This window comes from Centruroides vittatus, unplaced genomic scaffold (genome assembly GCF_030686945.1).
Source record: "Centruroides vittatus isolate TY-2023 unplaced genomic scaffold, ASM3068694v2 scaffold_373, whole genome shotgun sequence".
NCBI lineage: Eukaryota > Metazoa > Arthropoda > Arachnida > Scorpiones > Buthidae > Centruroides > Centruroides vittatus.
In genome coordinates, this window is record NW_027122704.1 from 2,097,381 (window position 1) to 2,114,056 (window position 16,676).

Here is a 16,676-nt window from a genome sequence, read left to right on the forward strand (position 1 = left end):
TTCAATTTTTTTCAAATTCATTATATTGAAACCCGTCGGAAGAGAAATATATTTTAGTTGCATTTATTAATAAGAGAATAAAAATTATTTTTTAATTGTAAATTTTTTCAATTGAAAGTACTGTACAGTAAATTTTTATTTGCAAACATTTATTAGTTCGTTTAACATAATCGGAAATATTTTCTCCGTATATCTGATTTCCATTTCGTAGGCAGTAAAAGAAGAACAACTAAAAAAAAAAAAAAAAGCCTGATATAAATGAAATTCGAAACCGAATCATGTCAGCGGAGGCGAGATGTTATCAAAGACTCAATATGGCGCCATATGTTATTTTCACATTCTTTTTCTAATTTCACATATTTGAATAACATTATAACTAATTAATTATTACACAGTTGTAAAATTGAGATATTTTTTCACAAACATCCATAAGAAATACTAAAAATTAATAAATTTCTATAACATGAAAGTTTTATAAATGTTTAATATTTCTTAAACTAAACTATATAATAATAATTCAAGATAAAAATCTAATATTTTTTTTTAATTCTTATTAACTTCAACACGATTAGATAAATTAACGAAGTTCTTGCTTTACAGAACACAACATGGCGCCTGGTCTGGCGATGTGTACGTCCATTTTTGGTAAGTTCTTAATTTATGTTGATAGAAAGCTTCAAATGGATTGTTATTACGGCATTTTTTAATATACAATCACTTCTATTTTTCATCTGTCCGTTGTGTTGTGTGTATGAGATGTATATTATGTTTATGTCCATTAATCAGTATAATTTAGTATTACTTTAAAGGTCAAAATAAGGCATTTGTTATAAACAATGCAAGGTCGTTGTTTGTTAACTGTCTGAACGGAAATTATTTAAGTTACAAGTGAATTTAAGTAGTCATGTGTATGAAATAAGTTTTTTTTTCTGTCTACACTATGTGTCTGGATTACTTAATAAATGTTTTTAGATGCATTCCTGCTTAAAAGGAAAATGTATAAATATTTTAGTCGAGTATCTTCTATATTTAACAAATTTCTTGCTATTTTAAGTCGACACAAGTTATTAAAATCATTCATATACTTGCACAGTATTTAAAATTAACAAACATCTGATAGGAAGATAAATATTTGTATATTAAAATTTGTTATATTTAGTATTGTTTAATTTAATACTACTGACATTCCATTTAAAATCAAATGAGTTTTATTAAAGTATAAACTGTAAATCAGTACAGATTTAATTGTAATAGTTAAAAATAGTAATTTAAAGTAATAAATACAGATGACATAGTTAAAATAATAAAGCTACGACATTTTAGATTTATAAATGTTTTAAAGTTTAAAATAATTCGGTGAATAAATTAGAAAAGGGCAAAAAAGCCGATTATTATAGAACTAGGTCACTACAATTAATGTTTGCTAATAAACTATTAAATATATATGTAGGGAATTATTAAATCTTTGTTACAGGCAATCAACTCTAATTCCTATTTCTATTATAAATAGCTTTTATAATGTAACATAAAAATGTTATTTGTTGAATGAAGCATACTTCCCAGTACTTCAAATTTTTACATTGATATTCAAATATTTAACATAAAATTGAATGAGAATCATTTTAAGTATCCTGTTTTAAATTAAGATGTTTTAATGAAATTCATTTTTTTTTCTTCTTAATTTTTGGATTGTAATTATTTTACTTTATAAATTACAAAGTCATATAAAATACTATAATTTGAAAACTTTAAAAACAGTTTTATATAATTTTATTAGCAATATTTTTTATTTAAAGTATTTAAATTAATTATTTAAATAATTTTAAAAAAAACTTAGAAATATATCTGTATTTCATCTGACATTCTTCACAAAATATACTGAATTATTTCAAATTCAGTTTTTTGTTTTTGCTTTATTAATATTTTAGTGATTTTAATAATAATTTTATATACAATAAATATAACAATGCATTTAATATACTTTATGTAATGATTTATATTGTAAATATTTAACAATATCAGTTTGTTTCAAAATGGTATCTTTTTATACATCTTTATTATTTTGAAACAATTGATTTTTGACTTTAATTATATTTAACAAAAATAACAGTTTCGAAAGAAAAGTTATGATAAATTAGATAGAGGTTTATGAATCAGCAGTATGTGATGGAATGAGTAATAGTTAAAGTTTCAACTACTGTAAATGATTAATGATACAGATTATTTCTAGTTGTTTTTATTAATCAGTGTAAAATTTAGTTACATATAGAATATATTTTAATATATTAATATTTTTCTTTTTATATATTATTACTAAGAAAACACGATTTATATTGCAATTCATACAAAAATTTAACATCGAATAGGATGAACATTGCAATACAATATTTTAAAATACAGTATATTAACTATTACAGTTAAAGGAACATGTATATAGAGTTTGTTTCATACAAAATACATTAATTTACACAAAACTGCTGCTTATTGTATATTATTTTTTAAAAGAAGAAAGGAAAATGTAATCATTTAAAAAAAGTATAAGTAATGAAATATATTCTATTATTAATTAACATGATATATAGAATGTTTTGTGAGAGTAAGAGAAAAATAATAATAGTCTACATTCTTATCAGTTAAAAATAGCAAGAATTACAAGAATTGCTAGAATAGCATTAATAAATATAATAGATATTTTGTTTTTATTTTTATTATACAGATATTGCAAACATTAAAAAAATAATAATTACATTGAGTAATAGTTTTCTTTTAATTCATTTTCATCATAAATTCAAATATTTGTTTAGAATTGATATTTATTATGAAATAATAATAATTTATTGAATTTCAAATGAATAAAGCTAAATGAGTTATCAATATGATTAAATTATCTACAATTATTGGAAAATATGAAAATAACTGTAGACCTAAATTAAATTGTATACAGTCAAGTTCACTTAAAAGAGCATCAGATAAGGAAGCAGTTTAAGAGAACACTTTTCCATATTCCCAATTTTCTTCTGTATGTTTTACACAAATTGGACTCTTTTTAACAGAGCACCAGATAGTAGAGCAATCCATTTAAATGAATACAGTGTCAGTGGCTTTCCAGAGTAAGTTTTTATAAGTGAGCACTCTTCTAAGGAAGATTTATAAGGGTCTGTGTTTAATTTAAGGCATGTCATCACCCAGGGTGCATGGCAACAGGGCTGCTGTGGAGTCGTGTAAAAATCTATCAACTCTGACTTTGCCTTAACATCCGACTCTGACCAGGGGCAGACTTGTTACCAAAATAGGCCCAGGAATTCTGATGTCATCATGTGACCTCAGAATAAAAGCTTCAATAAATAGAGTTGTAATAAAGATAGAAACTTTTTTATTCCAAAGCTAGAAGACTCCTCTAAGTAATGACATGGTCAATATATAAATATGTATTCAATAATTTTTACTTTCCCAGCTGTTATATATAATAAAGGAAAAGTATAGCAATCAGTCAAAAACTGACCCCCCCTCAAATGTTTACAGTTTTGGACTCAGGACACTTTGAAATGTCGAGATATGCAAAAGATTTTGTTTTTTTTTTTTTTCCTGTATGTGTGTGGGGGACACAATTTTGTTCACCCTGTTTGAAGCCTAATAACTTGTGTGGTTTTTGAAACTGAGTTGGATGGTTTAACACAGGAGTTATTAAGCTTCAGAGTGGTTGAACTGAACTGATCTGTCATTCTGACATCTAACATTCTAACATCTCAGGTGAGAACATCTTAACTGGGTTTTACTGTACTATTATAAAATGACAAAAAGCTTAATTTTGAGGGTAGAGACAAGTTTTATAAAAAATTGTGAATGCTAATAACAAGTAAAATATTAAGTCTGACCACATTGGAGAGATTACACATTACCCCTTCTATGTCTCTATCCTGTCAACTTTTAATTAAGAATCAAAATTTAATAGCATTAATGCCCCTTTATACAGAAGCTACTGTGCCAAATTTTGTTTATTAAACTATTTCCATTCTGAGATATTGTTTAATATCTTAGAACAGAGAATAAAAAAATTAAACAAATTAGATGCCAACACAAACGTGCACAAATTTTCACTCTCTGACATTTTTTGGGTTCAGGAGATTTCTAAATATGTAGATTTGCAAAAAACTCAGAGTCACATTTGACACAATTTTAATACTTTTTCACTTTATATACATAACAAGTTGAGAAAGTAAAAAGGAGTTGGAGTTGTTGGATTTTTGATGACTCTGACAACAACTAAAACACTAAAACTCTACGACTTCAACTCCACAGCCCTGCTACAGTATTTGTTGAAATATGGAGTATGGTTGATGAAGTAAATGGAGATGCAGATGTAATATGGTGGAGGAAGATGGAGAGGTTGAACAAGAAAAAATCAAAATGGAAATTGTTCATGAATCAACAAAATCTGTTTCTCATAAAAAAAATGTACCATTTCATTTAAGTATGGTGAGAAAATATTTAGAAGAAAATTTTACCAACTGTAATGTATTTTACAAGAGTGAGATGATTGAAAGGAAAGTTGTGAATAATCTGAAAGAAATTAGACTTTGTTAAGAAAATTTGTTTAGGTTATTGCTTTAGTAGTTATGGTAGTGCATGTAGTTAACTTCCATATTTGTAAATTATTGTAATAAAATATGATAAATATAAGTACAATACTGAATGAATAAAGTTATTTGTTAAAGTTATTTATATTGTATTTCCCATTAGAGAGCATATAGAAAGTTTGGAGCAAGGGTGATTGCATCTTCTCAGATAGACCCTACTACATTTTTGGGAAAAAGTGAAATTAATGTGGCTGATAAATATACTGTTTGAAAATTGATGATATAAGAACAGAAACCAATATGTTCAATAAAATTATGTGATAATAAATTTTAACACTTCCAAGTGTGTTATAAGTAAATGTAGAACATCTAGACACTAAAAGTAATAAGTTAAATCATTTTTAGTGTCTATTTATCCTAACCTCACTTATAGGATAGATAGCACTGGCGTGTTGTCCATGGAAGCTGTGGAAGTGCTGCTTTCCTCATATTTTCTAAAATACAAATATATATTGTGTGATTATTTTCATATTTTAATGTATTTTGAATTACTTAAAATCAATATTTTATTATATCTGCATTATGTATTTTATTACAAATTTCTGTAAATGTGAAAAACAACGATAAGATTGCTATTGTATATTCAAATATAAATTCATATATGCATATTCCCAATGGAAGCGCCATATTGTAGAATATGGGACAGCTTCCACAGCGAAAATATTTGAATGGTGTAAAGCAGCCAGATTATAGCATTATGCGCTTTACAGAGCACCAACCTCACGCGGTTTAGCTGGTGGAAGCTACACACCAAAATATTGTATAATGCTTCCAACAATTAGGTTTGTTTATAATTTTTACAGAAACACAGCTTCCCTATCATCAAATGTCACCGCATGCCACTGATATATGAGGGCTGTTCGGAAAGTTTGCGGCCTCAAATAGAACAACAAACAAAATAATGTTAAAACTTTTTTTATTTTTCAATGTAGTCTCTTTTGTTAACAATGCACTTATTCCAGCGATGTTCTAGCTTTTTTATGCCATCGCAATAGGTCGATTTGTCAAGGTGTGCAAAATACTCATTCACTTCAGAGATGACTTTGTCATTTGAGTGGAATTTCTTTCCAGCCAAGAATTTTTTTAGGTTTGGAAAAAGGTGGAAGTCACTGGGGGCCAAATCAGGTGAGTACGGTAGATGTGGAACTAATTGGAAGCGAATTTCATCTATCTTTTGTTTAGTGATTCTGGCGGAATGTGCAGGTGCATTATCGTGGTGGAACAGAACCTTTTTCTTCAAGTGTGGCCTCTTTTTTTGATTTCTTTCTTCAGTTTTTCCAAAAGTTCACAGTAATAGACAGCATTGATGGTCTTTACTCTTTCTAGGTAGTCAATAAAGATGATTCCTTTAGCATCCCAAAAAATCGAGGCCATCACTTTCCCTGCTAATAGAACTGTCTTTGCCTTCTTTGGTGGTGGTGAACTGTGATGTTTTCCATTGTTTCGACTGTTCTTTTGTTTCAGGAGTGTAATAGTGGATCCACATTTCATCAGTAGTCACAAACCGATACAGAAATCCTGTAGGTTTTTCTGATAGAAGTCCGAACACTCCTTTGACATCAAAATGCGAACATGTTTTTGCTCGGCGGTCAGCAGACGCGGCACCCGCCTTACTGAGACCTTCGTGACACCCAAATTTTCGGTTAGGATGTGGTGCACCCGGTCAACAGAGATGCCTGTTGTCTCAGCTATCTCACACGTTTTCAAACAGCAATCTGCTAACACCAAATCGTGAACATTGTCGATATTTTCTTCAGTGACAGCAGTTGATGGCCGTCCACTGCGAGGGTCATCTTCCACACACTCTCTGCCAGATTTAAAAGGGGCTATCTATTTTTTTACAGTGGTGTAAGAAGGAGCAGACTCTCCCAAAACTTCATCCATGTCAGCTTTGATTTGAGATGGGATCAACCTGTTTTTCGTCAAGTATTTTATGACCGCACGAGTCTCAGTCTTTTCCATTTTTGACAAAGCATGTGCACACTGACTATCTGCTAAGCTCTTGTGGCAAAACTTTACGACAAATCAAGTGGTATCATATCTTTAGCAAAGATGGCTGAATTATTCCCGCCAAAAATTAAATTGATCACAGCGCTGCATATAGGCAAGGTCGCGAACTTTCCGAACAGCCTTCGTATAAAGCTATTAAAATGAAGAGGTGGAAAGATTCAAATACAAGGAACAACCCCTAGATCTGAGGGTTCTGTTAACTTTTAAGCAGACTCAACTGTATTTTAGATAGTAGTTTAATATTAGTACATAATGTTGAATTTGTATTTTACATAATTAAAATAGCTAAATTCACTGGATATCTTGGACTATAACTTTAATATTTTGTAATTTAAATTATTAATGTAATTTTTAAGTTATACAGATTATATCTGTGATTTCTTAATGAAAAACTAATTGCTATAATAGCAAAACATCGTTAAATGCTTTAGTGATGTTTGATATATGTTTAAACAAATTTTAGGCTATAATGTTGATAAAATACTTCAAATAAAAAGAAAATATGTTGCATGTCAAAGTTTTAGACTTACATTTAACATTTTAAAAAATAACTATGCTTACTAGCTACTATACTACAAAATTGATTTAGCATTAGGTAATTGTGACAATTTTAGGAACAACTCATTAAAAATTTCAAAATAACTATGCATACTATGTGGCACACAGACACAAAAAGATTTGCCATCCCTGGTTTAGACAATGACTTTATATTTATGGGAAATGCAAATAATAAAAATGTTAAATTGTTTAAAACCTATTTACCCTACAATACTTTGTTTTATAAATATATCGTATTAACATGTAAGAATATAATACATTGTTATCTCATCATTACACTATTATATTATTAAAACATACACAAATTAAGAGGTGCTTTATAATTATAGAATATAACTTATTTGTAAAGGAGAAAAATAAAGCTGGGTTTTTACTTTTTAACAAAAGATGTTTTAAAAAGTTAGTTTTGAAAAAGTTTAACTGAAGTAGTGGATTTCTTGGACTATAATTTTGATAGAAAAGTATTGTTTATAATACAGTTAATTTATTTTTTCATGTTGCTATTTAAATTTAAAATTTTTATTTTCTTTTTTACAATATTAAAAATTATTTTTTATAATATCAAAGAATATTACTTACCAGTTACGCTACCCGGACCTTCGGTCCGATCTCCCCTTCTAGTTGATATAAGATTACCGTACGACCATCGACGGCTATTACAATGCCGGCTGGGGACACGTTAATTGCCCACGTCCTCCCAAAAGCACTCAACCGGCCATCGCAAACCCCGGCAAGGCGTATACATATAAATAAACAACAACTAACCCGTTATATATAAAGACCAACAACTGCCGAATTATCGGGCTAGCAAATGGCTATAGTAATATTAATAATTTAAGTTAATTTGGTACTAGAGTTAGGCGTTAGACGCCATCTCTTGCTAAATTGATGGCGCCTAACGCCTAACTCTAGTACCAAATTAACTTAAATTATTAATATTACTATAGCCATTTGCTAGCCCGATAATTCGGCAGTTGTTGGTCTTTATATATAACGGGTTAGTTGTTGTTTATTTATATGTATACGCCTTGCCGGGGTTTGCGATGGCCGGTTGAGTGCTTTTGGGAGGACGTGGGCAATTAACGTGTCCCCAGCCGGCATTGTAATAGCCGTCGATGGTCGTACGGTAATCTTATATCAACTAGAAGGGGAGATCGGACCGAAGGTCCGGGTAGCGTAACTGGTAACGTGTCTGCACAGATAGCAGAATATTACTTAAAATTTTAAACAGTGTTTGAAATATTTTGTGGAATTTTTTTGAAAAATATATATGATGATACATAATTTTCAGGTGATATGATTTGGACTTAAGTAATCAAAACTACAGGTTTGAACTAAAGTTTTTATTAAAAAATGATCTTTTGTTTCAGGATTAAGAAATAAAAAAATATATTTCTTAGCTAAATGTTGAGTTTTTAATAAGCTTAATAACCAACTATTTTTACCTCTTACATTGTAAATAAGAACACTGTATTCTTTTGGATATTTTTGTTAGAATTTATTTTTTCTATATTATCAACTATGGGTTAAGATTCTATTTTCCCAGTAATTAAATAACTGCCATTTTTCTTTATAAAGAAACATGAGTTAATTAATAATTTTTATTGAGGCTCCTTTGTATTCTTCAAAAATCATTTTATTATAATTCCAACAAACTACTAAAGGCTTTGTTATACAGGGTGACAATAATTAACCCGTACAAGTTTTTTGTATCGTAAATTTATTAAAGAAATGAAAATTAGCAAAACAACAGCATATAACAGTGACAATACTTTACGTATTAATCAGATATTCAGCCAGTTTCAAAGTGGCCTCCTTTTGCTTTGATGCAGAGCCCCAAACGCGTTTTGAAATTCTCAGCGATGGGCCGCACTCTTCTGGAGACAGTTTGTCTCACTCCCAGCGCAAGGATTGCTTCAGCGACTCCAAACTTTCATGGCACTTAGAACAGGCCCTGGCCTCCAAAATGGTCCACACACTGTAGTCCATTGGGTTCAGATTCGGCGAGTATGGTGGCCATTCCGCAGACGAGATGAAATCGGGAAAATGAGCCTTGCACACTCCTGAGTCTTCTTCGCCCTGTGTGTCGGTGCCGAGTCCTGCTGAAACATCCATTTCGCACTGCCAAAATGCTACTGAGCCCACAGATGTACCACAGCCTCGAGAATGTCATGGGGGTACACATCTTGATTGATTTTGGCCCCTTGATCGACGAAAACAAGGGGTGTCTTGCCGCTCGCACAAATTCCGCCCCAAACCATGACTGACATTGGATTTTGTGATGTTCGATGACGGCTGAGCGTCCAGGAGCCCCCGCGGACCAGTTCCTGTCGTTTTGATGGTTGTACGGAGAAAAGCTTCTCGTCTGTGAAGAGAATGCACTCCCATTGTCGACCTGCGGCCCGACGCTTGAGTTAACGGGATCTTTGGAGTCTCACGCACTTGTTTTCATCGGTGAGGAGCTGAACCTTTTCGAACTTGTAGGGCTTGAGTACGAGTTCCTTTTTCGCCATTAACCGCACCGATTTGCGATTGATTCTGATCTTGAGCAATTTTTCTCGTGGAGACCTTCGCATGTCAGTCAACTCGCTTTGTGATGATCTTGCGGTTCCTAGACGTGTTGACAGTGCGCTTTCTTCCACGTCCGGGACGGTCACCATTGTGGCTAAGCTCCTTGAATCGCCGAACTGCATCTGAGACTGTCATTTTTGGAACACCGAGCAGATGAACAATTTCACATTGATGCTTTCCTTGCCAGAATAGCTCCAAAATTGCACAACATTTGTTCGACACCATTAAAAAAATAAAGAACTAACCCTTATTACATCGAAAGTACATCTACACGGGCAGGAAATCATGGAGAATTAAACAATAGTATGTAAATTGGTGACAGTAAAAAAGTTCAGGTGCAGCATTGCTACAAACTTTGTACGGGTTAATTATTGTCACCCTGTAAGTGTATTTCATAGTGTTGCTGTTTCCCTTCTTTCCTAATGTATTCCATATGTTCCTGTAAACTCTTTTCCATTATCCTTGCTGCATTTCCTAAATAATATAATTTTCTTTGTGTATCTTCTTCTTTCAGTGTTATGGTATAAAACTTCTCTATTATTATTATTATTTTATTTTTTTTATCTATTATTTTTTTATCATTTTTTAATCAAAAGGATAAGTTTATTTTTACATCTTTTGATTCATTATGAAGAATAATTTCACAAAAACTCAGTTACTTATTCATATTTAATCTTTCTTTCTTTAACTAGTTTTGTTAATTTTTCTTTTCTTTGCTTTTTTTAAAATACATTTAACATGATAATGAGAAATGCTGTTAGAAAATTACAAAAATATATAGATTTAATAATGAAAGTTTTTTGATGATAGGTGATCATATTGTCAAAATATTTTTATAAATTTGTATAATTTTGAAAATTCTTCAATTTAAAAAAATGTTTATAATTGAAACTTATTATAGCAATGAACAGTTATCATAAATTTTAAAATCTTTCAAAATATTTCAAATTAATGTCAACTATAAACTTTTCTCATTTTAAGCTTGTTATCTTAAGTCTTTCTTCATTTCCCATGCTTTTTCAGATGGTATGGTCCATTATCAGGGGTACCACAAACACTGTGTACCCCTGATGATGGACCTGACCATCCAAAAGTGCTTGGGAGTAATTTATCAAGTTATTTATGCCTTTATGTTCTAGGAGACTGGCAAAACAGTGAAAGATAAGTTTTTTTTCCCCTTCATTAATTTATTTAATAGTGAAATTTCATAGTTTATAATAAACTACTAATATTTACATTTTCATCATCTCCTGATTCATGTTTATATGATGTGTTTCACTACAAAAAGAATTATTATTCTGGTTGGTTATCTTGTGATGGGTTAGTTGCCTATCAAATATTAAATTTTACTATTAAATTAAAATTTAGTGAAGAGCATCTTTTCAGCGATGAAGTAATGAAAGATAATGTTCTAGTGGGAAACTTAACTAATTTAAAAATGTTTAAGATGACAATGTTTCTATATACATTACATAGTGTTGTTATTTTAAAAATATCTAATACTGTACTATTAAGGTAGAAGGAATAGCTTTAGAAATAAGTTAATTATTCAAAGGAATTTTGATGACATTATATTTGAATTGTTACTTTCAAACTGTATAATTATTTACTTTAAACTAACAGCTGATCATTATATATTTTATACATTACTTTGTAAGGGTATGAGAAATACATTTGTTTCTTAGAGTTGGATAACAATAAGCAAAACTTTGAATTAAGACATTATCATCTTGGAAATTAATCTAATATACAAATATAATGAAATAAAATAAACTACACAGAATAATTATTATATCAGTTATGTTATTATATATAACATTTTAATTAAGAATTTTTAATTTTTTTAATCAGAATTTAATAGGTCATCAGGATTTTTAATTGATTTGTTGATTAGAAGTAAACGATTCTAGTTGGCTTTAATAAGCAATTTAATTGTATAATAATATAAAATGAGATATTTGCCAGATTTTTGAAAACATTTAGATCTAAATAAAATTTCAATTTTTAAGTTAAGAGGCCATTTTTTCATTATAATTTTGTACTTATACATAAAAATGCTTTTAAAATGAATTATAGACCAATGATGATAAATAATTATTACCATTTTAAAGATTATTTTAAAAGAACATTATTATAAATTGATATTAGTTTAAAAAATACATTGCATTTTAAGCTGTATGACTTTTATGTAAATAATTTTTTTAATTGGTTTTAAATGTGTGATTTTTATTTTTCAAAGTATTTTTAATATAAATGAAACAACATACATTGACTCTTGTTAGCATCAACTGTTGGTATCCATACTCCACAAATATCTTAAAAATTGCATTAAACTGTTAAATACTGTCAAAAACTTTAGAAATTAAACTGTTCATATCACCAATTTTATACCATCTAGCAGAAATTTTATATTTTACTAGCTGTTACCCGCAACTTTGCTCGCATGGATTTTGCAAGCAAACACCATTTATATTCAGTATTTCAACAACCATAGTAATTGTTGTATAACATCTACTGCTCAGAATGATAAGAATTGCTGAGAATCAAATGAACTGTTTTCAATTTGATCAATTTTCTGGAACATTTACAATCATACTATAATCGAACCAATATGCAATAACAAATTTGAATTTAAATGGTTCAAACATTTGGTTAAAAAATTGAAATATATAAAAATATTTATAACAGTGTAGTTGAGAACAAAAAAATTGCATCTAAAATAGTACAGTAGAAGCCGTTCTTCAGGTTAAGCCTTAATGCTCTCCCTCTCCCCCCACGGGAATTTTGAAAAATTCCTTCTTGGTGTGCATTTCCATGACGTACCCTATGTACCAAATTTCACTTCTTTAGGTTCAGCGGTTTGCTCTGGGTGATGATGAATTAATCACCCAGTCAGTCAGTCAGGATAAGTAATTTTATATATTTAAATTGTACATTAACTCTGCATAAAGGAATTGTGGTTAATGATTATTATCAATCTTTTTTTCTAGTTGGAAGTATGTACAGTACATTGTAAACATTATCTCAATAAATAACTGTTTCTTGGCATTAAAACTTTTTTAAACAATAACAATTAATGCCAACTTTTCTTCAGTTTACCTACTAAAATTCATTGCTCATATTGTTTTTTATAGTTTTAATAAAAAATAAATAAAATTTTAGTATTTGGTGGTTAAAGGTTGAGGGAGTGGAGAGATAGAGGGGAGGGTCGTGTGTCATATCTCAAATAGAGTCGGATTTAATGAAGATTTTACTTATTAGCATTTACAATTTCTTTTTTTATAAAACTCATCTTTTCCTTCAAAATTAAGCTTTTTGCCATTTTATAATAAGTAAAATTTCAGAATATATTTTACTGGTTTGATTTAAAAAGTTTGTGGTATATTATATGCAATATGTATGTTATCAGCATATTATGTGAAAATATTTTGTACTTTAATTGTACATTTATTTTAAAGAATTTTTTTTAATGTTAAAATTTAAATCAACAAGTATAGGCTACATAACTAATGAGGACTTTACTTTGAATGGTGTTATCATCACACCCTTATCACACTTTTTACTTAAAAAGATACTGTTGCTCTTTGACTGTTTTTGTCAGTTTATTCAAATTCAAAATTCTAAGTATGCATTTACTTACATTGGTAAATTTACTGATTACATTGACAAAATTATATGTTAGAAAATATGCCAATTCTTCATAACAGATTTTTTTAAATGACTCATTTTATGCCTGAGAGTCTTTTTTATTCAATTCGTTTGATGATTATTTTGGTATTTTTTTTATGACTCTTTAAATAAAAAATTTATTAGAAAACAAATTGCAGTCATACAATAATATATATAGTGAAATATTTACCATATCTATGCAATATAACTATCTTTGAAGCAAAAATTTTGTAATACTTGTTAAAATCAACTATCAGTTGATGCCAACTCTTATAGGCACAGGATTTCATGCTAATGAAAATCTATTTTATTCTATTTATTCATTTGTAAACATTATTTAAAGCTTATACTATTAATTTTACAATATGATTTTAATTTAATGTTATCTTTTTTCTTCCAGATATATCTGTTACGGAAAATATATAAAAAGGAGAAATTTTATTGACATGGCTCAGTCACCAATATTGCGCAGTAATAAAGTACACACACACTAAACTATTTCTGATTGTTGACAGTAGAAAAATGTCAAATCTTCGTAGGCACTTCAGCTTTAGTCTTAATAAATCATCGTCATTTGGTTCTTCGGGATCCGGAAGAATGACAGAGGATAACATACCATCTGCAGAAAAACATTTATTTTTTAAATCTGCTTTAATGAATGATATTCGAAGTAGTTTAAATCTTTGTTCTGCTTATATTCAGGTTAGAATAAATAAATTATTTATTTATAATAATTTTTATTATTAATATTTTAAAAATTATTTGCTATACTGTAATAAATGAAATGTTCCAAATTAAAATTTTTTTATTTGATAAAAGTGAAAAATTTAATATATTTATGTTACTTTTTCATAAAAATATTAACAAAACTATCAGTTACCAAACCAGTAAAAATTTTTCTGTATAGAAATAAGAATAAAAAAATTAATATGTAAATGTTTTCAGAAAGGAAAAGGTCATAATCTTAAGCTACATTAAAATAAAGTTTAAAAAAATTACATAAATTCATGTACTGAAAAATCTTTCTGGAGGTTATTCTATATAATAAACGTACTACACCTTTTTAAGTATCCAGTAGGAAGTTTTATTAGAGTAAAAACGTTTTTGGCTGCGTTAATCAGCCTTCGTCAGTTAACGAATATCAAAAACGAACAAAATTCGAAATTACAAAAAACGGCGTTCGAAATTTACAAAAAACCGCACTTGCGCATTGACGGGTTTAAGCCCCATTTTGATATGGAAAACGGGGCTTAAACCCGTCAATGCGCAAGCGCGGTTTTTTGTAAATTTCGAACGCCGTTTTTTGTAATTTCGAATTTTGTTCGTTTTTGATATTCGTTAACTGACGAAGGCTGATTAACGCAGCCAAAAACGTTTTTACTCTAATAAAACTTCCTACTGGATACTTAAAAAGGTGTAGTACGTTTGTTTGTTTTACTGTCCAGTAAACGTTTTTTTTTGTTCTATATAATTGTTTCAAACTCAGATGAATAACTAAATAATTTTATTCTTAATGTCTAAAATATTTCTATACTTTTTAATATGATTTTTTCTCACATTAACTATTGATATTACTAGAATTTTTAAAGTAATGTTAAATCTCTTCTTAAAAGCCTGATGTTTACTAGTTTTGTGTATAATACTAGTAGGCATGCAGTGGAATTATGCTGTTAATAAATATGCTAGGTTCAAAGACTGAAAATACTCAATGAGCTGGAAAAAATGACCAGACCACTTTGTGGCTTTATTAAAATAGCCACAACAAGAAATTTTGCATCCTGAATGCTTATAATCACAATGCATTCTAGTATTTTAAAAAATATTGCAATGCGAAATTTGTGTTTGTACTAAAAACATGACTGCAATATGTGCATGCATTATCAACATACCACAATACATCATGACTGTTTTCTATTTATAATAGCAAATAAGGAGTTTAGGACTAAATATGTATAATAATTAAGAACAATGGAAAAATTCATTTTATTTTTTCAAGAATTGTTAGAATGACATGTAGAATTACAGTTGATATCTTTTGAATGACTTGTACAGTACTTTTTATTGATGTAGTACCTCTTACAATGCAGCTTGTAAAGCCCTGCTTACTTCCAGATGATATAGTTGAAACTGACTAAAGATATAGTGAACTTCTGGACATTTTCTATGCCATTAAAGTTATTGTCAGCTGTTATAAATTAATTGGAGTAAATTTATTTCAGTATATATAGAGTTGCTCAAGTTTTTTTAATGCCCTTTCTGTTTTGTTGAGAATTAAGGAGGCATATTTTCTAGCCGTTACAGGTTTGATCAGACCCACAATTGGAATGGCTCGGCCAATCCAGTAAAGGCCAGAATGGTAAATGGATGGAATTCAACATATCCAGACAGATTACCCATGAAAAACTCTAGAGATATACTAATAATATAAATATATGAATAATTTTAATCAGTTAGAGGCCATTATTTGAAATATATAAAAATATTTGTTATTCAAGTTATAAAAATATGTAAATATACATACAATATAAAAATAGAGATGAATTTTAAATTATATTTAATATAAAGAAATTAAGATGATATCATCTACAAATGTGAAATTATTTCTCTCAAACATAACTTAGAATATGAAAAGATGACAAGACATTAAAATATTTCAAAAGTAACATTTTTCAGTTTCATCATTTACATTATCATTCATGATTTTATTAAATATAAGTATGGAATAGATCATTTTAATTTTAAATAATTTTGATATTATTTTAGTTCATATTATAATCATTGACTAAATAATTATCATCAGTTTTTAGCCAGGAATAATTCTTAATTAACTTGGTTAAAAACTAGTTAATAAATTTTGAAACAAAAATGTATAGAATATTGCAATTAGTAAATAAGAGAAAAAAATGAAAAATTATACAATTTATATTATTTTATAAAAGTGCAAATTTCACTTGTTTATGTAATATTACTTATTACTTACATTACTAATGTAATATTATACTTTCACAATGTTAGTGTTGTAAAATGTTTGCTAAAGCAGTCAGATGAGTGCTTTTTTACTTTAGCTATTTAGAAGTTTTTAGTATTAACTAAAAGTTCCTTTTCTCAAATTTATGATAAACATACTGTATTTACTCGTGTATACAGGGGCAGATCTACATAGGGACTAATAGGGGTTAAGCCCTGGGCCCCCAAGTACCAAGGACCCACAAAAATTGAATTATCATCATA

General features: G+C 28.9%; 1 protein-coding gene across 1 annotated transcript in view; it reads left to right on the plus strand.

Moving 5' to 3' along the window:
* Positions 1-363: 363 nt before the first annotated feature.
* The window catches only part of LOC136988634 (uncharacterized), a 49,336-nt gene continuing 33,023 nt past the window's right edge, over positions 364-16,676 (plus strand). The window contains exons 1-2 of the mRNA XM_067286544.1: positions 364-645; positions 13,846-14,147. Of these exons, the coding sequence (XP_067142645.1) occupies positions 13,968-14,147 (180 nt within the window). The 5' untranslated portion in view covers positions 364-645; positions 13,846-13,967. The remainder of the gene's footprint in view (positions 646-13,845; positions 14,148-16,676) is intronic.